Below are 15,501 nucleotides of genomic sequence, written 5' to 3'. Positions count from 1 at the left end.
TTGCAATCTTAGTTTCTTTCCTTAATTGAGGTATAATTGACATATAACACTATATTAGTTTGAGATGTACAACATAATGATTTGGTATATGTATATACTGTGAAATGATCACCACAATGTTTACTTTACATCTGTCACCTCACACAGTTACAAATTTTGTTTCTTGTGATGAGCACTTTTAGGATCTACTCCCTGAGCAACTTTCAAATACACAGTACAGTGTTGTTAACTATACTCACCATGCTGCATGTTTATAAGTTTACAGTTGAAGAAACCGAAGTTTCAAAAAGTTAAAATAGTCCTATTCTTGCTGTCGCATTGCCACTGTCCCTCAAATTCCAGACAAAATCCTTAACGGTTATACCTCAAAACTACATCTCGAATATGCCCACTTGTGTCTCCCCAGCCACCTAAACTGCTTCGTATCTTTCTATCTGGTTTTTCTGCTTCCACCTTGCTCTCTCTACGCTCTCATGCAGCCACCAGAATCATCATCTTGAAACAGAAATAGGATCAGGCCACTCTCCCGCATGAAACTGTCTTATTGTCTTTAGAATAAAGCTCCATTCCCTCCTGTGGCTTAAGAGGCCATGCACGATCTGGTCCCCGCCTCCTTCACCGACTTCATCTCCCTTCACTCTGCCCATGATCACATAGTCACACAGTCCCCATAGTCACACCGGCCTTCTCTCTGTCCCCTGAGTCCCAAGGCCTTTCCTTCACCAGGGCCACTGCACTTGCAGTCCCCTCTGCCTGCGATGCCCTGCCCCCATCTATCCTACGTCAAGCCCGGTTCCCATTCTACTGTCCCAGTCAAATGTCTCCTCTTAGAAAGGAACTTCCCTGACCACCCAGTCTGTAACTGCTTTTCCCATCCCCAAGTTATTCCCCATGATATTTCCTATTTTATTTTGTGCATAGCATTTACCTCAATATGAAATTTTCTGATTTGTCTACTTGTTCACTGTCCATTTCTCTTTTCCCATAAAAATATAACAATGAAAAGGAATAAGTAAAAGAATGAAAGAGTGGACTTTCTAAGGATGGTAAGTGGCAGAGCTGGGGTTTGAACCGCGGTCTATAGACTGTCTGAAGCCTGCCCTTTGCCGCAGGTATCTTTGGGTGCTCAAGGTCTCCATCCTGTCTTGGGGAAAGCCTGTTCTTGTGCAGCTGGAAAAAGTGAGGCTCCCAATATGTCTTGGGGCATAGGCACCGTCTGTTATTTGATTTAATTCTCACAGCATTCCCGTAAGGGAGGTAAAGTATCTCCTTTTAGTGCTCTTGGCATTCTAGAATACAGTTAGACTAACCCAAGGTCATGTTCTACTAGCAATGAATGCCTAAACTCAGAGCTCACTGAATGTGCGTCACTGTTGTGGGGAAGACCCTTCCCTGTCTCTGCTTTGCGTCCTCGCCACGCCATTCCTAAAGCCGGTCAGGTGTGAGTGGTCAAGGCCCAACTCAACGAGAGTAAATGGCTGCCTTTTCACACCTGTTCCCTGGCTGGGAGCATTGTATTTGAATCTTGACTACACCTGGCCTAACCCTAATCCCGGTGTGAGTTTCACTGGTGGAGATGTTTGGTAGATATGTTTGAGTATCTGTGCTGCACAAAATAATAACAATAATCTCTTCCCTTCACATTGCTTCTTAGTATAGCCTGCTTTCATGAACATTATTTTCACCTCTCAGTGAGTTGTCATGTGAGATCAGAGCTGAGTGGAGTGATGGGCAGCCTGGACAGAATTGTAAAGTCAAAACTTTCAGCCTCTTTCCCTTTGTTTCTCCTGCCTCAATCCTAATCCCTGCACACTAGCTCACCTGTGCCTTCCCGGGTACCTCCCACTCTGGATGTTTCTTTACCTTTATTTCCATATTAGTTCTTACCCAGACCATTTTAAGGACAATGGGCTGATTCGATTAACAAGTCCCTGCTCTCTCCCCTATACAGTCTAATGTTTGATGGAAACTATAATATATATTTCTACTTAAGGAATGATAGCAATGGTAAGAATTTCCCAGAGACCATTCTAACAAAATAGCCATATGGATGGCTGTGTAATGTCACAGCTGCCAACAGCAACAGGAACTTTTATTGAACACTTTCCACGCGCCAGACACCGTGCTAAGCACTCGACATGCATTACTTCATTTGATGCCGCAGCAAGCTAGGAAGGAAAGCTGTATAGCCCTATTTAACAGACGAAGAAAGCTTGTGCAGAACATTAAGGACGTTGTTCAACAGCACACAGCTATTCAGAGGCAGAGCAGAGAGGTAAATCCAAGTCTTATTCAATCCAGAATCCATGCTTTTTATACCATACCTTAATGCCCCCACCCCAGCCCTCTCCTGGCTAATGTGGAAAGTGTAGGATCAGATAAGAAGGGGAAGCCAGCCCTAACTCAAGACTTCAAAAAATTTCTAGGGCTTCATTATTAACTCTCTGTTGTTCTATTTTAGAAATCACTTTGGCTCCTAGGAGGGGGTCAAAATTCAAGGTGTTTCAGCACAGACAAAGGAGATCTGTGGGGTAGAGGGAAGTACAGCATAATGCTTGAGAGACTTGGCTGTGGGCTCCCTGGCGCTTACGGCTTTATAATTGGGGCTAGTTATGTGAACATTGCTGAGCCTTGCTTTTCTTCATATGCAAAATGAGTGTATTAGTAGTACGTGCCTCATAGGATTATGGTGCATCATGTAAACCCCTTAGCATAGTACCTGGCACATAGCTGACATTAATGTAGCTGGAGAGAGAAAGCAAGAGCAAGAGAGAGAAAAGAGAGAATGACAAAGAGACCAAAGAATTTTTTTCCTAGGTCCTGATCCTTATAAGGTTTCATAGGTGACATCTCTTCAGTACCTGGGTAATTCTGTACCTGAACTTTTGCTGTGAAGTATTCTTTAAATTAAAATCAGGTCGGAGTTAAATCTTTATTTTAATAGTACTAGACTACTGCACTTACACAATCATGAACTGCTGACAATATATTTGTTAACGTTTTAGAAACATTTTGTAAGGGCATGAATCATGAAATGGTTTTCTTGATCTGTTTTTCCTCAGCATGTTACTAAATAGAGAGCAGGTAATCAAGAGTTACCTTGAGACTTTCACACGCTAGAGATGGTAATGCGGAGAGGGAACAATTCACTCCAAAGTGCTTTTCTTGAAAGCTAAATGTCAGGAGAGACTAAAGAGTTGCTGTCAGAAAGTCTGTAATGATGAAGCGCAAACATTAGCCTTTTTTTTTTTTTTTTTTGGATGGCTTGATGTTCTTTTAATGTATGAAAAAAATGTTTGAGCCTAGTGTAAACATGCTTTTGGTCCCTGAATTTTTTTTTAACATCTTTATTGGAGTATAATTGCTTTACAATGGTGTGTTAGTTTCTGCTTTATAACAAAGTGAATCAGTTATACATATACATATGTTCCCATATCTCTTATGTTCAAATCCTTGGGCTGACATTACGCTTGGTCACTATAGCACCTATATCAGGTCCTGCAATATCTTTTGACTTGAAGCAAGTTTTCCCTGTAACAAAAGACCATTAAGTGGTCTGTTAATTAGAGGCACTGGGAGGAACTCAATATCATGTTCATCAAATATTTCTTTTGGAAAAAATGTTAAATGTCCCATAAATGAGAGCATGACCAGGCATTCTCTTTCATCTGGGTCTGGCTTAATGATCAGCTCAGCAGTCATTAAAGTCTGCATGGTAAACCCTTCTAAGTCTGCATCTTTATTCTGTTGTAAGATTAAAGAACAAACTTCAAAAGTCATTTATGGAGATGGAGAAAACCCCCATCTGGCCAGTCTGAAAAAAATATAAATACATTTTTTTTGACCAGGCAAGAACCTTATGTCAGCACTTCTCAGAGTATGTCCCGTGGAGTACAAATCCCTTGAGTTATTCCATTGAAAAGGGGTTATGCGGTCAAATGAGTTGGGGAAGTTTTGTACGCTAGATCTCTACTTCCACATACACACATGAAGATTCACCCTGCACAGTAACATGTTAGAAACTCTGGTAAGTTCTACATTAAGGAATCCTGTTCAACCTTGTGTAAGGTGGCAGTTTCCTCAGAGTACTTGACATAGAACCCTTATGTTGTGCATCATACTACTATCATAGCATTATGTATTGTATGGAAATTGTCCATTTACCTGCCTACCTACATTAGCTTACATCAGACTGTAAGCTTCTGGAGAACAGAGATCCATATCTTATTTATTTTTTATTTCTTATGTGAACACAATTTCTGGAACAGAGTGGGTACTCAATAAATAGTTGGAAAGAGAACCGAACTCTCAATGAATATGTGTTGATGGCAAGGAAAAACAATGTAAATACATCAAAGGAAGAAGGAAGGTGAACTGTTTCTGCCTTTGAATCATATAAACCATAATCTCTTATAACGTAGCACCTGTGCAATTGGTCCTGCAAGGAATTTGAATGTGAACACTTAAAAGCAGGAACATCCTGCTGGAGTGGATATAAGGATGCACATAAACACATATATGCCAAGTCTGGTTTGGGGCTTTTTATGATGATATTTATTAAAACCAAAAGCTGTAACTCTTTTCTTTGGAACAACTTACATCGCACCATTTCCCTATTCCCAAAGACTGATATGAGGTTTTCCCAGCTCTCTTGATTTTCGTGATCCCTTTCCTGTCCCCCAACACAGCTTCTCCAGCCTCCATTCTGTGCTGTGGTCCATGGAGCACCCACTTCCACATCATAGTCTCCCCACCCACAGGTCCTTCTGGCTTCTCCTACCTTTGTCCTCTTAACCCCTGGGAACCCTCAGCAGGTATTTTCATCTTCTTTTCCCTAAGCTTCTCAGCACAGCTGGAGAAAATGAGATTAATCGCCACTGTTCCCTCCAGGCTGCTGGGATCCATGCTGCTGGGAAAGCCTTTTATTCAAGATCATCTCTCACTGACTTCCATGCTCGTTCCCCACCCCAGATATTCAGATCCATTTTCACTCGCAAGTTTCCAACTCGATCCTACCTGCCTCATTCTTAGGATGTGACCTCATGGGTTCAACTGCCAAAAGAATGAAGGCATTGAACACAAACCCCTTCAATTCTGTTCCTCTCTGAATCCTCACTTGCCTCTCTTTGAATCTGACAGTTGGTTTCTCAGTCAAAACCAACCGGTCATCTATACGTTTGATTTCGTCGTCCTGCCTCCTCTGGGACCTTATTTCATAAATTGTTCCCTCTCTCATAAATTTTCAATTTCCATTAGTCCTTTGCATGCTGCCAACATATGTTGGTCATACAAATGAACAGCAAACCTTCCTTTCACCTTTTTACCCATTTAAGTTGCCACCCTATCCCATTCCTTTAGTCTTCAAACTCCCTGGAACACGTGTCTTCAATTACTGTCTAGGAACCAGTGCAGTTTCTCCTTCTTCAAATCCTTGCCTTCCTCCCCCACTGCTCCCTCCAGGGTTTATCAACAGCAAATATTTCCCATTGATCTTGCTGCAGGAATCATCATACCTGAGAAAATCCTACCCTTCTCTCAAAGTCCATCTCAAGAGCCCCTTCCTCTCTGAATCTTGTATAAGTCATTAATTTGTGTTTTGTTGGGATGAGATTGTATGATAAAAGATCCTAGGTCAGGGCTAGGAAGACTTGGCTTTAAGTCTTGACTCTGGCATGAAATGACACAAATCAGAATGTCATGTCACCTCTCCCTGAAATAAAAAACATGTTTTAAGATGTCCACTCAGTCTCTTCTAATTCTTATTATATTTTTAGACATCTTAATGTCAGGAACTGTCTTTTAATATTGTGCAGCACAGTCCTTGTGGATAGCTTTCTCTATTTCTTTATTTCCTCTCGCAATAATCTTCTCATTTTAGCAAAAAGTGAATGAAATTTGTCTGTGATTTGGATTTCTGCTTTTCACTTTGCCCTTTAATAATGAAAATGAAACTAGTTGTAAAATATCTAGGGTTCTAAAATTTTTAAAGACGACACTTAGCAGTTCGCTTGGATAGAAGAACAGGTCTAGTAAGTTTCTGGAGAGATTTTATAAATAGGTGGCTATTTAATAACAAGACACTCTGCTATAAAGGGACTAAGGAATCAGAAAACCAATGTGTAGATAAGATACATGAGAAAAGGTGAATTTCCTATCACATTTCATGATGTCTGAGAACACTGGGAAATGACTGCTCCAGGATATTAATGTTCCAGCATAATTAAAGCAGGGCAGCTGAGTGCAAAGCAGAAACTGCAAGATCATTAATTTCTGACACAATAATCAACACATTATAGAACAGATTAGGGTGTTTCCATACACAGAGCCAGGAAAATTATACTGTCAAGTGGAATATGTTTTAATGTGAAATTGGATAGAGGAGCTAAGTATGGAAAAGGAGCCTACTGTTGAGTTTTTCCAAGCAAAACTCAGTGTCAGCTGTCAGTCCAGGAATTATAAATTACTTTAAATATGCATAAGGCAGAGTTGAGATTCTCTGATTTTCCTTCTCTTTCATTTCCTTTCAGATATTTGTTGTTGGGTTTCTGTGTTTCATGTCAATTTATAGGGAAATGACTGGAAAGACTGATTAGCACAACTGGTAGTTGCTAACACACAACTTACATGAGTGTGGTGTTTATGTCAGTGCATTCTTTCATGACTTTCCCAAGGAATTAATTTCATAGAATATGGCTGGATTACCACGTTTGTTCTCTCAGCACCATGGAGATATCTGGGACATTCTTTCCCCATAGTCTTATTAGTAAGCTTAATTAAGCAAAAATGTATTCCAAAGATTGTTCATAAACCTAAAAACACTACCCCCCTCCACACTTCCAGATTCCTAATCTTGTATTTCACAGTCTCACGATGGCTGCCTTTATAGGGAATCTTTTCCCGGGTTTTTTGGATGAGGCAACACTGACTAATTTGCACTTTGAGATTCTCTGGTGATCCTCTGGTTTCCTGAGCTCATAGACCAGGTAAGTATTTGCTGGACACTCTAGGTATAAGCTCAATTCACTTACTTGGAAATCGACAATTCACATATTAGTAAAGACTCGCTACTTTCTCCCACAGAAGAATACCTTATTTCCTTTTGCATAGGTATCCTCACCTTTTTCTCCCTCCCTTGTGTGGCTTTCTCTGGGTATTCTGTGCTCTGTCTTTGCAGTACCTACATCTAGTAGAAGTCTCTCTCCAGGTGGTCAACAAGCTACCTCCCTATGCATCTCCCAACACACCCTGAAGGGTCATGAGCTCCTGTTTTCTCTTCAACATTGGCTTACATGTGAACGTAGGCAATGCTCAAAGACGCATTACTATTTGTGGCCTGCCTATTTCATCTCAGTCTCTGAACCAAGACATTTAGTTCTCCCTTAGTGTCTTTCTCCAAATAAAGATTGCCTAATAAACATATCTGAAAGGCAAATGTCAAGGCAGAAAAAACAGTTTGCAACGTATATGACAAACTCCTAATACATTTAAGCTTTAAATTTAATATATCAATAAGCAAAACATGAACTAAGAAGTAGGAAGGTGGGCAATGAATATATACAGGCAAATCAGAAAAAAAGAAATATGACTGGAAAATAAATGCACAAACATGTCCAACTTCATTTATAATCAAAGAACTTTAAAAAGTAATAAAATAGCACATTTGTCTATCAAATGGATCAAGATATTTTTAAAACATAATACTCTGGAGTATGATATTTGTATTAATAGCTGCATTCATACTGCCTATATTGTTCAGTTTATCAATTAAAAAATCTTTCACTTTAGGCCAAAAATATATAGATGTATATATAATATAGGAGTTATATATATACTTAAATTTCATTTATTAAATATTTATATATATAATTACATATTTAAGTATATTATATATAAATCATTTCCCTGGAGAGGTGAGTATTCAAGGAAATAGGATTCTCATAAGCTCTAGCGTGAAGGTAAATTGATATAATATTATTAGATGACAATTCAATTACCTGTATCAAAAAGAAAGATCCCAAACATGCATATCCTTTGACATAATAATTCTAATTCTAGGAATTTATCATCAGGAAATAATCATGGTTATGCACAAAGGTTTATCTACCAATATTCATTACAGCAGTATTTGTAATATTGCAAAATTGGAAACTGCCCAATTATCCATCAGTAGGGGTTGATTAAATAAGTTGTAACACAGCTAAAAAGGGCTTAGCATTATACAAGTTTTTAGCCACAGCTCTGCCTCAAGTCCGGATCTCCACTTTGCCCTGGGAGTTAATGAAAATAAGACCCACACTGTCTCTATGTCTCATACATGAGCAGAGTGAAGTCATTATTCCTGTTTGGCTATTAGCTAAGGTCAGTGTCTTCTCCTGACCCAGAGAAATTCATCCAGAGCAGGGGTGAGCCCTTGAGAGTCAAGACAAAGACGTAGATTCCGCCTTTTTTGCAATTGATTGTGTTCTCCAAGTCTCCTGGTAGGACTGATGTTTTATATCTCCATCCACGTGTCACAATAGGACCGTATTATGATGTTCATCCTTGGGCATGACAATTAAATTGATGATTACATTACATTGCTCAGGGAAGTGTTTGACCAGGGGTCCTCCCTAAGGGAGGTGGGCCGGAGATGAACCACATTGTATGTCCAGGAAGGCATTCACACCTATTTCCTTTAGTGACGATGAAAGGCTTATAGGAAAATTTTATATAATAATGTTCTCGTTATTAGGGTGTGAAATTAGATCCTAAAACTCTAAAAATGATACCATCTCACCTTTAGTTCTAATGTTCATTTTTTCAGAGGCTTTTCATGTTTATTTTCCATTTAGACCCTCAATACTAATTGTACAGGATTGTGCAGGATCTATGTCCCACAAAAAAGAGAGCATGAATTTTGGAGTCAGACAGACCTCACTCCCAAAACAAAGGAAAGGAAGTGAAAATGGGTGCAAATGAAGATAAGATTGAAGGTGTGGATGTGGGGAGTTGAGGGGATTCTTTCTTATGGGCTAAATTTTCCGTGTGGAGCAGACATAAGGTCATCGGCTAAGAGAGAGAAGGACATCAGTGAAGTTAGGGAACACCTGCTGTGGAGAGGCGGGGTTACTGCCTGCGAGGAGAGGTTTCAACACTCACCAGCCCTGAAATTCAGTCACGATCTATGTAAGATTCAGGTTCTGGTGCCAGGTGATGGAGAACTCTTTATAAACATACATAAGGCAAAATGACAGGAAGCTAGTTGTAATATAAATACAGGTCAAAGACATACTTGTCCTCTGCTATTAATTGGGGAGTTTCAAGCCTTTCAGAATCATATTCTAAAATACCTAAAGCAAAAAGGAGAAAATGAGCAGATTGGTATAATGAAATATGTTCTGTCAGATATTCGGAGTATCATGTTTCATGGCCGGGTCTACAGCTAGCTGTTATATGACCTTGAGCTCATATCATAGGGTCTCTGGGCCTTTTCCTCATTCTAAAAAATATCTAATTCTGAGGTGTCTTCTGGAAACTCCTTTTCCTTTTCAGTGACCAAATGATTTGAAAATAATGCAGATTTCTGAAATCAGTGAGTTGAGAGATCTGGGTATTTACCACACAAATAACAATGAAAAACTTTGCTGCTGATCTGCAAATCTACCACAGGGTGCCCTCTACCCTAAAATGGAAGACTCTTACAAGCAGACGGACTCATGCTGGGTAAAGCTGGAAGCTGTTCACTCTTTGTTGCTTGTGAAAGCCAAGAGCTGAATTAAATCAGTTGGGTCTTTAAGAAAAGAAGAAACAAAACAGATGGATCTTTTAAGAAAAAAGTGTTGGTCAGCTAAAGACTTATTTAAAAACACATGGTCATTCTGCCTTTTGTGGGATCTGAAGACCAAATATAGTATCTGCAGGAGGCATGCTGTTACGGTTTAGCAACTATTTCCCCAAACATGGCTGGAATTCTAAAGTCTTATACTCATTTTTCTAGATAAAGCTCCACTCAGCCTGTCTTTAGGGATTTGTGAAAATTCCACCCTTTTAGCCAAGTGTCTAATGTCAGAATTTTTGTTTTGCTTTATGGTTTTTTTTTTTAATTCTCTTAACAACTTATTGTCAAACAGTTAAATGAATGCAGTTGCATTACATAGTATAGTATATCCTGCAATTGTGTCAAAAGCATCTTAATGAAGGGCTCTGGAATTCCACTGACTGGATTATAGTAATTTTGTGAGTAATTATTCCACCAACTCTGCAGTCGCCATATCCAAATTTATCTGTGCAAATGATTCCAGAAGATTTCAAACCTCGTCAGAATAGAAGTTAAATTTAACCCAGAATCAAACCCTCTGGTAAATTGTTGAGGTCCACTGCTTATAACAAGAACGTAACTAGGTTTGTTTTCGAACATGGGTAATTTATGGTGGTGTTGGCATAGGATTGAAATGCTTCTGTGTGAAGATAGGAGGCCATTTCTGGAAACTATCATTCACATACTAATTATAGGCCCAACTGGGGCTCTTCAATTGGTAAAGTAGGTGGTGGATTAACCCAACAACCTGGCCAGCGATGTCTCTCTGGAAGGCCATGAAACTACTTTAAAAGTCAGTGAAAAACCAGTCAGTTCAGCCAGTGTTGAGCTCTTTAATACCAACGATGCTTTTTTAACTACACAACAAAGGTTTGTGGTTCCCTGCAAAAGCTTTCATTACTTCCCTCCCTCAGCAAAGCCCTATTCATTGTGTTGGGTACCACTTAAACTATGACACTTCATAAAGTTATAATTAGTAACGTTAATGTTTTTTCTTTCCTGCATGCTTTAATCAAGAACTTTTCTGGACTTTTACAGGTTTAGGGGCAGTCTAGCCCCTCTGAGTAACCCAGCCTTGTGGCTGCGTTTCTGTACAGACTCTCTCTCCACCCCACTGTCCCCACCCCCTGGGAGGGAAAAACTTTAGGAGAGAATTAAAATTTGTATACTATGAGGAAAGTTTTCTCAGTTACCCTTAGGATTTGCTCCCTGTCATTATGTTATTTTGAGGGAGTAGATCATTCTTTTTTGAAAGGGAGGCAAGTGAAAACAAAGAAGATACTCCATTGCCCTTTGACAATTTGCAGTTTTCTGAAGAAGGAAATTGGAAGAGTGAAGCCCTGATCATCTCCAGGATGATTATTCAGCTGGAGTGTCAGTCCATCTCCCTTGCTTTTTTGCTCCTTTGCCTTTTCTTTCCAGAGCTTGAGGGTATTTCATTGCTCCTTAGAACTACCACCTGGTGATGTGCAGAGGCGAAGAAAACTAATTCAATCTAGCCTGCTTTTAACATGTAAACAACTGTCCTGCTCTGACTGGGAAGGATTAACAGGTTGAAATTAACAGAGAATCCAAAAAGGAGGTAACAGATCTGAAAGTTCCTCACATAGGGACTACACGTAATAGAAATTTAGCAAGTGGGGTTTGATAATCCACATAGCAGTTTTCTACCACCTTTGACTGGTGGTTCTCAGCCAGAAAAGATTTTGCCCTGGCCCCCCTCCCCAAAGGGACATTTGGCAGTGTCTGGAGACATTTTTGATTTATAACTTGGGGGTGATATTGGTATTTAGTGAGTAGAGACCAGGAATGCTTAACATCCTGCAATGCACAGGGAAGTCCCCTACAACAAACAATTATCTGGCCCCAAATGTCAATAGGGCTGCGATCAGAACACCCTGCTGTAGATAAATGAGCATGTGCAATGTCTAATTTTAATATGATAAGAAGTAAGTTAAATCATGTTTTTGATCCTTACTTGACTATATTTAAAATTATTTGTTTGCAAATATGTATTTATCACTCTCTCCATTCACTGCCTATTTGTATTTCCAAAGTTAGTCTAGCTAAGTTTTCTCAACGATTAATATTCTCTATCAAAAAAAATTTTAAGTATCACTAGTCCCTAAGGACTGGAACCTTTAGTGTACTGAAACAAATTCATTTACACAAATCTAATTTGCCCTAACTTTTAAGAGATTTGCATAAAATCAAGAACACTGTCTAAGGGACAGCAATTTACTTTGTCCCTCTTCTCCCCTCTTAAATAGATATTAGTATCTATTCAAGTTGCCTAAGATTTTTTTCCCAGTCTTTAGAGATATTCTGTTTACTTTGAAATACTGCCAAAAATGAAATAAACACTGTTTTTTTAAAAAAAAGATCTATAAATAAACAAGAGGTTAATCCCCTTAAGAATTTAGACTATGGACAATTTCCTTCTTGTCACATTCTTAATGGGACCCAGGGAGAGAGTTCTTAACAACAGACCAAAATGTTTGGCTTTCTCTTCGCCTGTGTCAGCCAGGCCCAATCCTCAGCTTACCCAGTCACCAACTACCCTAAAATAACCTCTCCACCTCAAGAGGCCCTCAAAATGCAAGATGGCGGCACAAGAATAGGAGATGACATTATCAGCATTATTTATAGCAGGGTGGAAATCCAATGTGTTAGACCAAACGAGCTGATCTTGTCACGTTTCTTTTGTGTGTTGGAATGCTGATAGACAACTGCCAAACAGATCTGAGGTTTGAGGCCATAGTTTCAATCTAGTACATAGCTGACTGACTTTGTGGCTCTTTTATCAGAACAACATGTGGTCTGGCCGGTATTCTAAGTGTAGAAAGAGTTCTAAGATAGGAATAACCTAGTGGCCTGCTGTTGTCCAGAACATCTTTAGCATTTCACTTAACCCACTGTGGCAGTTCACAGATTTGTTTGGAATGTCCAAAAGGAGCCAGGAAGCTCTATCCAGTGGAACATTCTGCAATGAGGAAATGTTACATATCTTCCATAACCAGCTCACTTGATCACTGGCTCTATGTGGCTGTTACGCACTTGAAATGTGATTAGTGCACCTAAGGAAATGAATTTTAAATTTTATTTAGTTTTCATTTAAATAGCCACATGTCCTCGTGGCTACTATAATAAACAGTGCCAATCTGAAAAACAGTAACTCATTATTCCACATCTTCATTATAGATATTTTGATTCCTTCTTCTTTTCTCTCAATTATAAATATAGCAAAATTAAAGAATGTTTAGAAAATGAAATTCTATTCAACACCCGTAATTTCATGAACCTAACAAAACTGTTATACATTTGGTAAATTTTCAAGGTTTTTTTCTATGTATTTTTAGATGAGTTCGATATAATTTACCTTACTTTCTTTTGCTTTATTTTATCTATTATAACCAGCTTTTTTTCACTTAACATTATGAGAGGAATATATTTCTCTACTACTAAATAATATTCACAAGCTATCAGAGTGAATGATTGCCTATTTCTTAGATTGTAGCACCATGATTTGTGTATTTCCTCTGTTTTTGAAATCTTGGGTTCTTTCATTTGTTTGCTTCCTTGCTTGCTTGGTTTTATGGTCATTATAAAATAATGCTGTAGTAAACATGTGAAAGCATGTTTACATTTCTCCTCTTTAAGATATGTTTACCTGCCAAATGTTTGAGTCTTATTTAGGTAATACTTTACATGGTGAATCATTTCACTACCACAGAATCATTTTGAAAAAGTACTTTTTCACTATTCATGTCAAAAACAGACTTTAAAGAACGAAAGGAAAAGAAAGCCAAATCTTTTCTAGCTGCAGCACTATTAATTCAGTAAATTACGAGACAGATTACTACTCCTTCCCATAGAACAGGAAGAATTGCTGATAAAATGTAACTGTACTCAGGGCTGATGCCATAGACCTCTGCTTTGCAAATGGGGAACAAGTTCCCACGCATAAATCCTACAAGTAAAATATTTTACATAGTCAGATCATCTCTAGAATATATAAAGATAAGAAAATTAATGGAAGTTAAATTAAAAAACCCCAAATGCCCCTTTTATTTTGTTCCTTGTAAATACATATAGTTATATATTATCACATCTCCAAACTATCCTTTTTATAATTTAAAGTAATATGAATACAGTCCAAGTAAACTTTCACACATCTTACGATTAGGAGTTATTCTGAAGATATTGGCCTAAGACATTTTATATTTTGCATAGTGATAAACTGTCATGAGATTTTTCAATTTCTTTTTAAATAAATTCTATATTCTGGTGGCCCTGATCATCAAAGAGCAGTTAGATCCTATTGATAACACAGATAAATTGAAGACATAGCATACTGTACATTAGAACCTAAAAAGAATCAAATGTTCTCATTATTCATAATTTGGGTTGTACTTTCTGTACTATCTCTTTGTCTTTTTTGAATTAAGATTTGTATTTGAGGGATTGACCATGGACTGAATGACCTTGTGCTCATTAAGCATTAGGTTATACCTGTGAAGCAGCTTTGTAAACTGCAAAGTACAGTGAAAATCTAGTATAAATGTTTTGAAAAGCGCTCTTTGCTCATCCTATACATGAAAAGGAGACTTTTAAATTGGCTTAATGGAAAGAAATCCAAGACTTTTCTCTCTGTCTTTGGCACAATAAATTTAATAATTTATAGTAGAGATTTATTTTTCCTTCACATACAACAGTAAAAATGTTTGGCCTGATAAAATAACTGCATTTAGGGCTTTTATTAGTGATAACACTCAGGGACATAGATCTTTACTTTGGAAATGGAACTTGGGTCTCCAGATAGCAAATCACTGGGACTTTGTTCACTCTATGAATGAAGCACATTGCCAGAAAGTCAATTCCAAAGAATCAATAGTGTGTTTACACTGGAAATGTTTGTAAAAAAGCATGGACTGCCATCCACCCTGTACGCACTTTGTGGATTATCTGGGGAAAATATTTAAAAGTTGACTGGTTTTCCTCTGCCACCTAGTTAACTTCTTGCTTTCCTCTCCCAGTGTTTTAAAGAATGTAAACTAAGTTCAGCATTAGTGTACACAACATATCATTGTGAGCTTGATTCTACTGAAAAAAATAAGAGAAGTAGTCCCAGGGTCATATATAAATGGTTAACCATTACTCATGCCACTGTGATCTGTGGTTCACAAACAATGAAGAGGTGCCTGTAGTTTGCTTCTGCACATCTGTTGTGTCAAGTACATCCCAGGTCGTAAGTGTTTCCAATTTTCGGTTGACAGAACTCACAGTTTTACTTTTCTGAATTGCAGGTGGTTTTCATGAGCCTGTGCAAAAGTTTTTGGGACTGTGGACTTGTAGCCCTGGATGACATCACAATAGAATTGGGAAGCTGCTCGTCTCCAGGTAAGACGGCGGTCATTTCAGCTTTCTTTTGTCTCCCTGGCCATTTCATGGCATGTCCTGTTTCTCTAAGAACATACCACGTACATTTAATCTGTGCTAGTCTGTCCTTTGCCTTTCTTGTCAGAAGTGCCTCTCTCATTTAGAAATGATGCCTTGAATGCAATGTGTGACTTTGTACATATGACTTGACCCCTGTATCTTCATCTATAAGAGAGGTGGTAATACCTACCTGAAAAGTGGGGATAATACACTTAAATTCCCTAGTGTAGGACCTGGCACAAAAGAGTGCTTTAAAAACAAATACC

At 38.4% G+C, this 15,501-nt stretch overlaps 1 protein-coding gene across 1 annotated transcript in view; it reads left to right on the top strand.

Moving 5' to 3' along the window:
* MAMDC2 (MAM domain containing 2) overlaps positions 1–15,501 on the top strand; it is a 164,411-nt gene that overhangs the window by 116,351 nt on the left and 32,559 nt on the right. The window contains exon 11 of the mRNA XM_060154991.1: positions 15,103–15,196. Coding sequence (XP_060010974.1) covers positions 15,103–15,196 — 94 coding nt within the window. The remainder of the gene's footprint in view (positions 1–15,102; positions 15,197–15,501) is intronic.

The sequence above is a fragment of the Lagenorhynchus albirostris genome, chromosome 7 (genome assembly GCF_949774975.1).
Source record: "Lagenorhynchus albirostris chromosome 7, mLagAlb1.1, whole genome shotgun sequence".
Classification (NCBI taxonomy): Eukaryota; Metazoa; Chordata; class Mammalia; order Artiodactyla; family Delphinidae; genus Lagenorhynchus; species Lagenorhynchus albirostris.
This window is presented reverse-complemented; position numbering and strand designations above follow the sequence as displayed.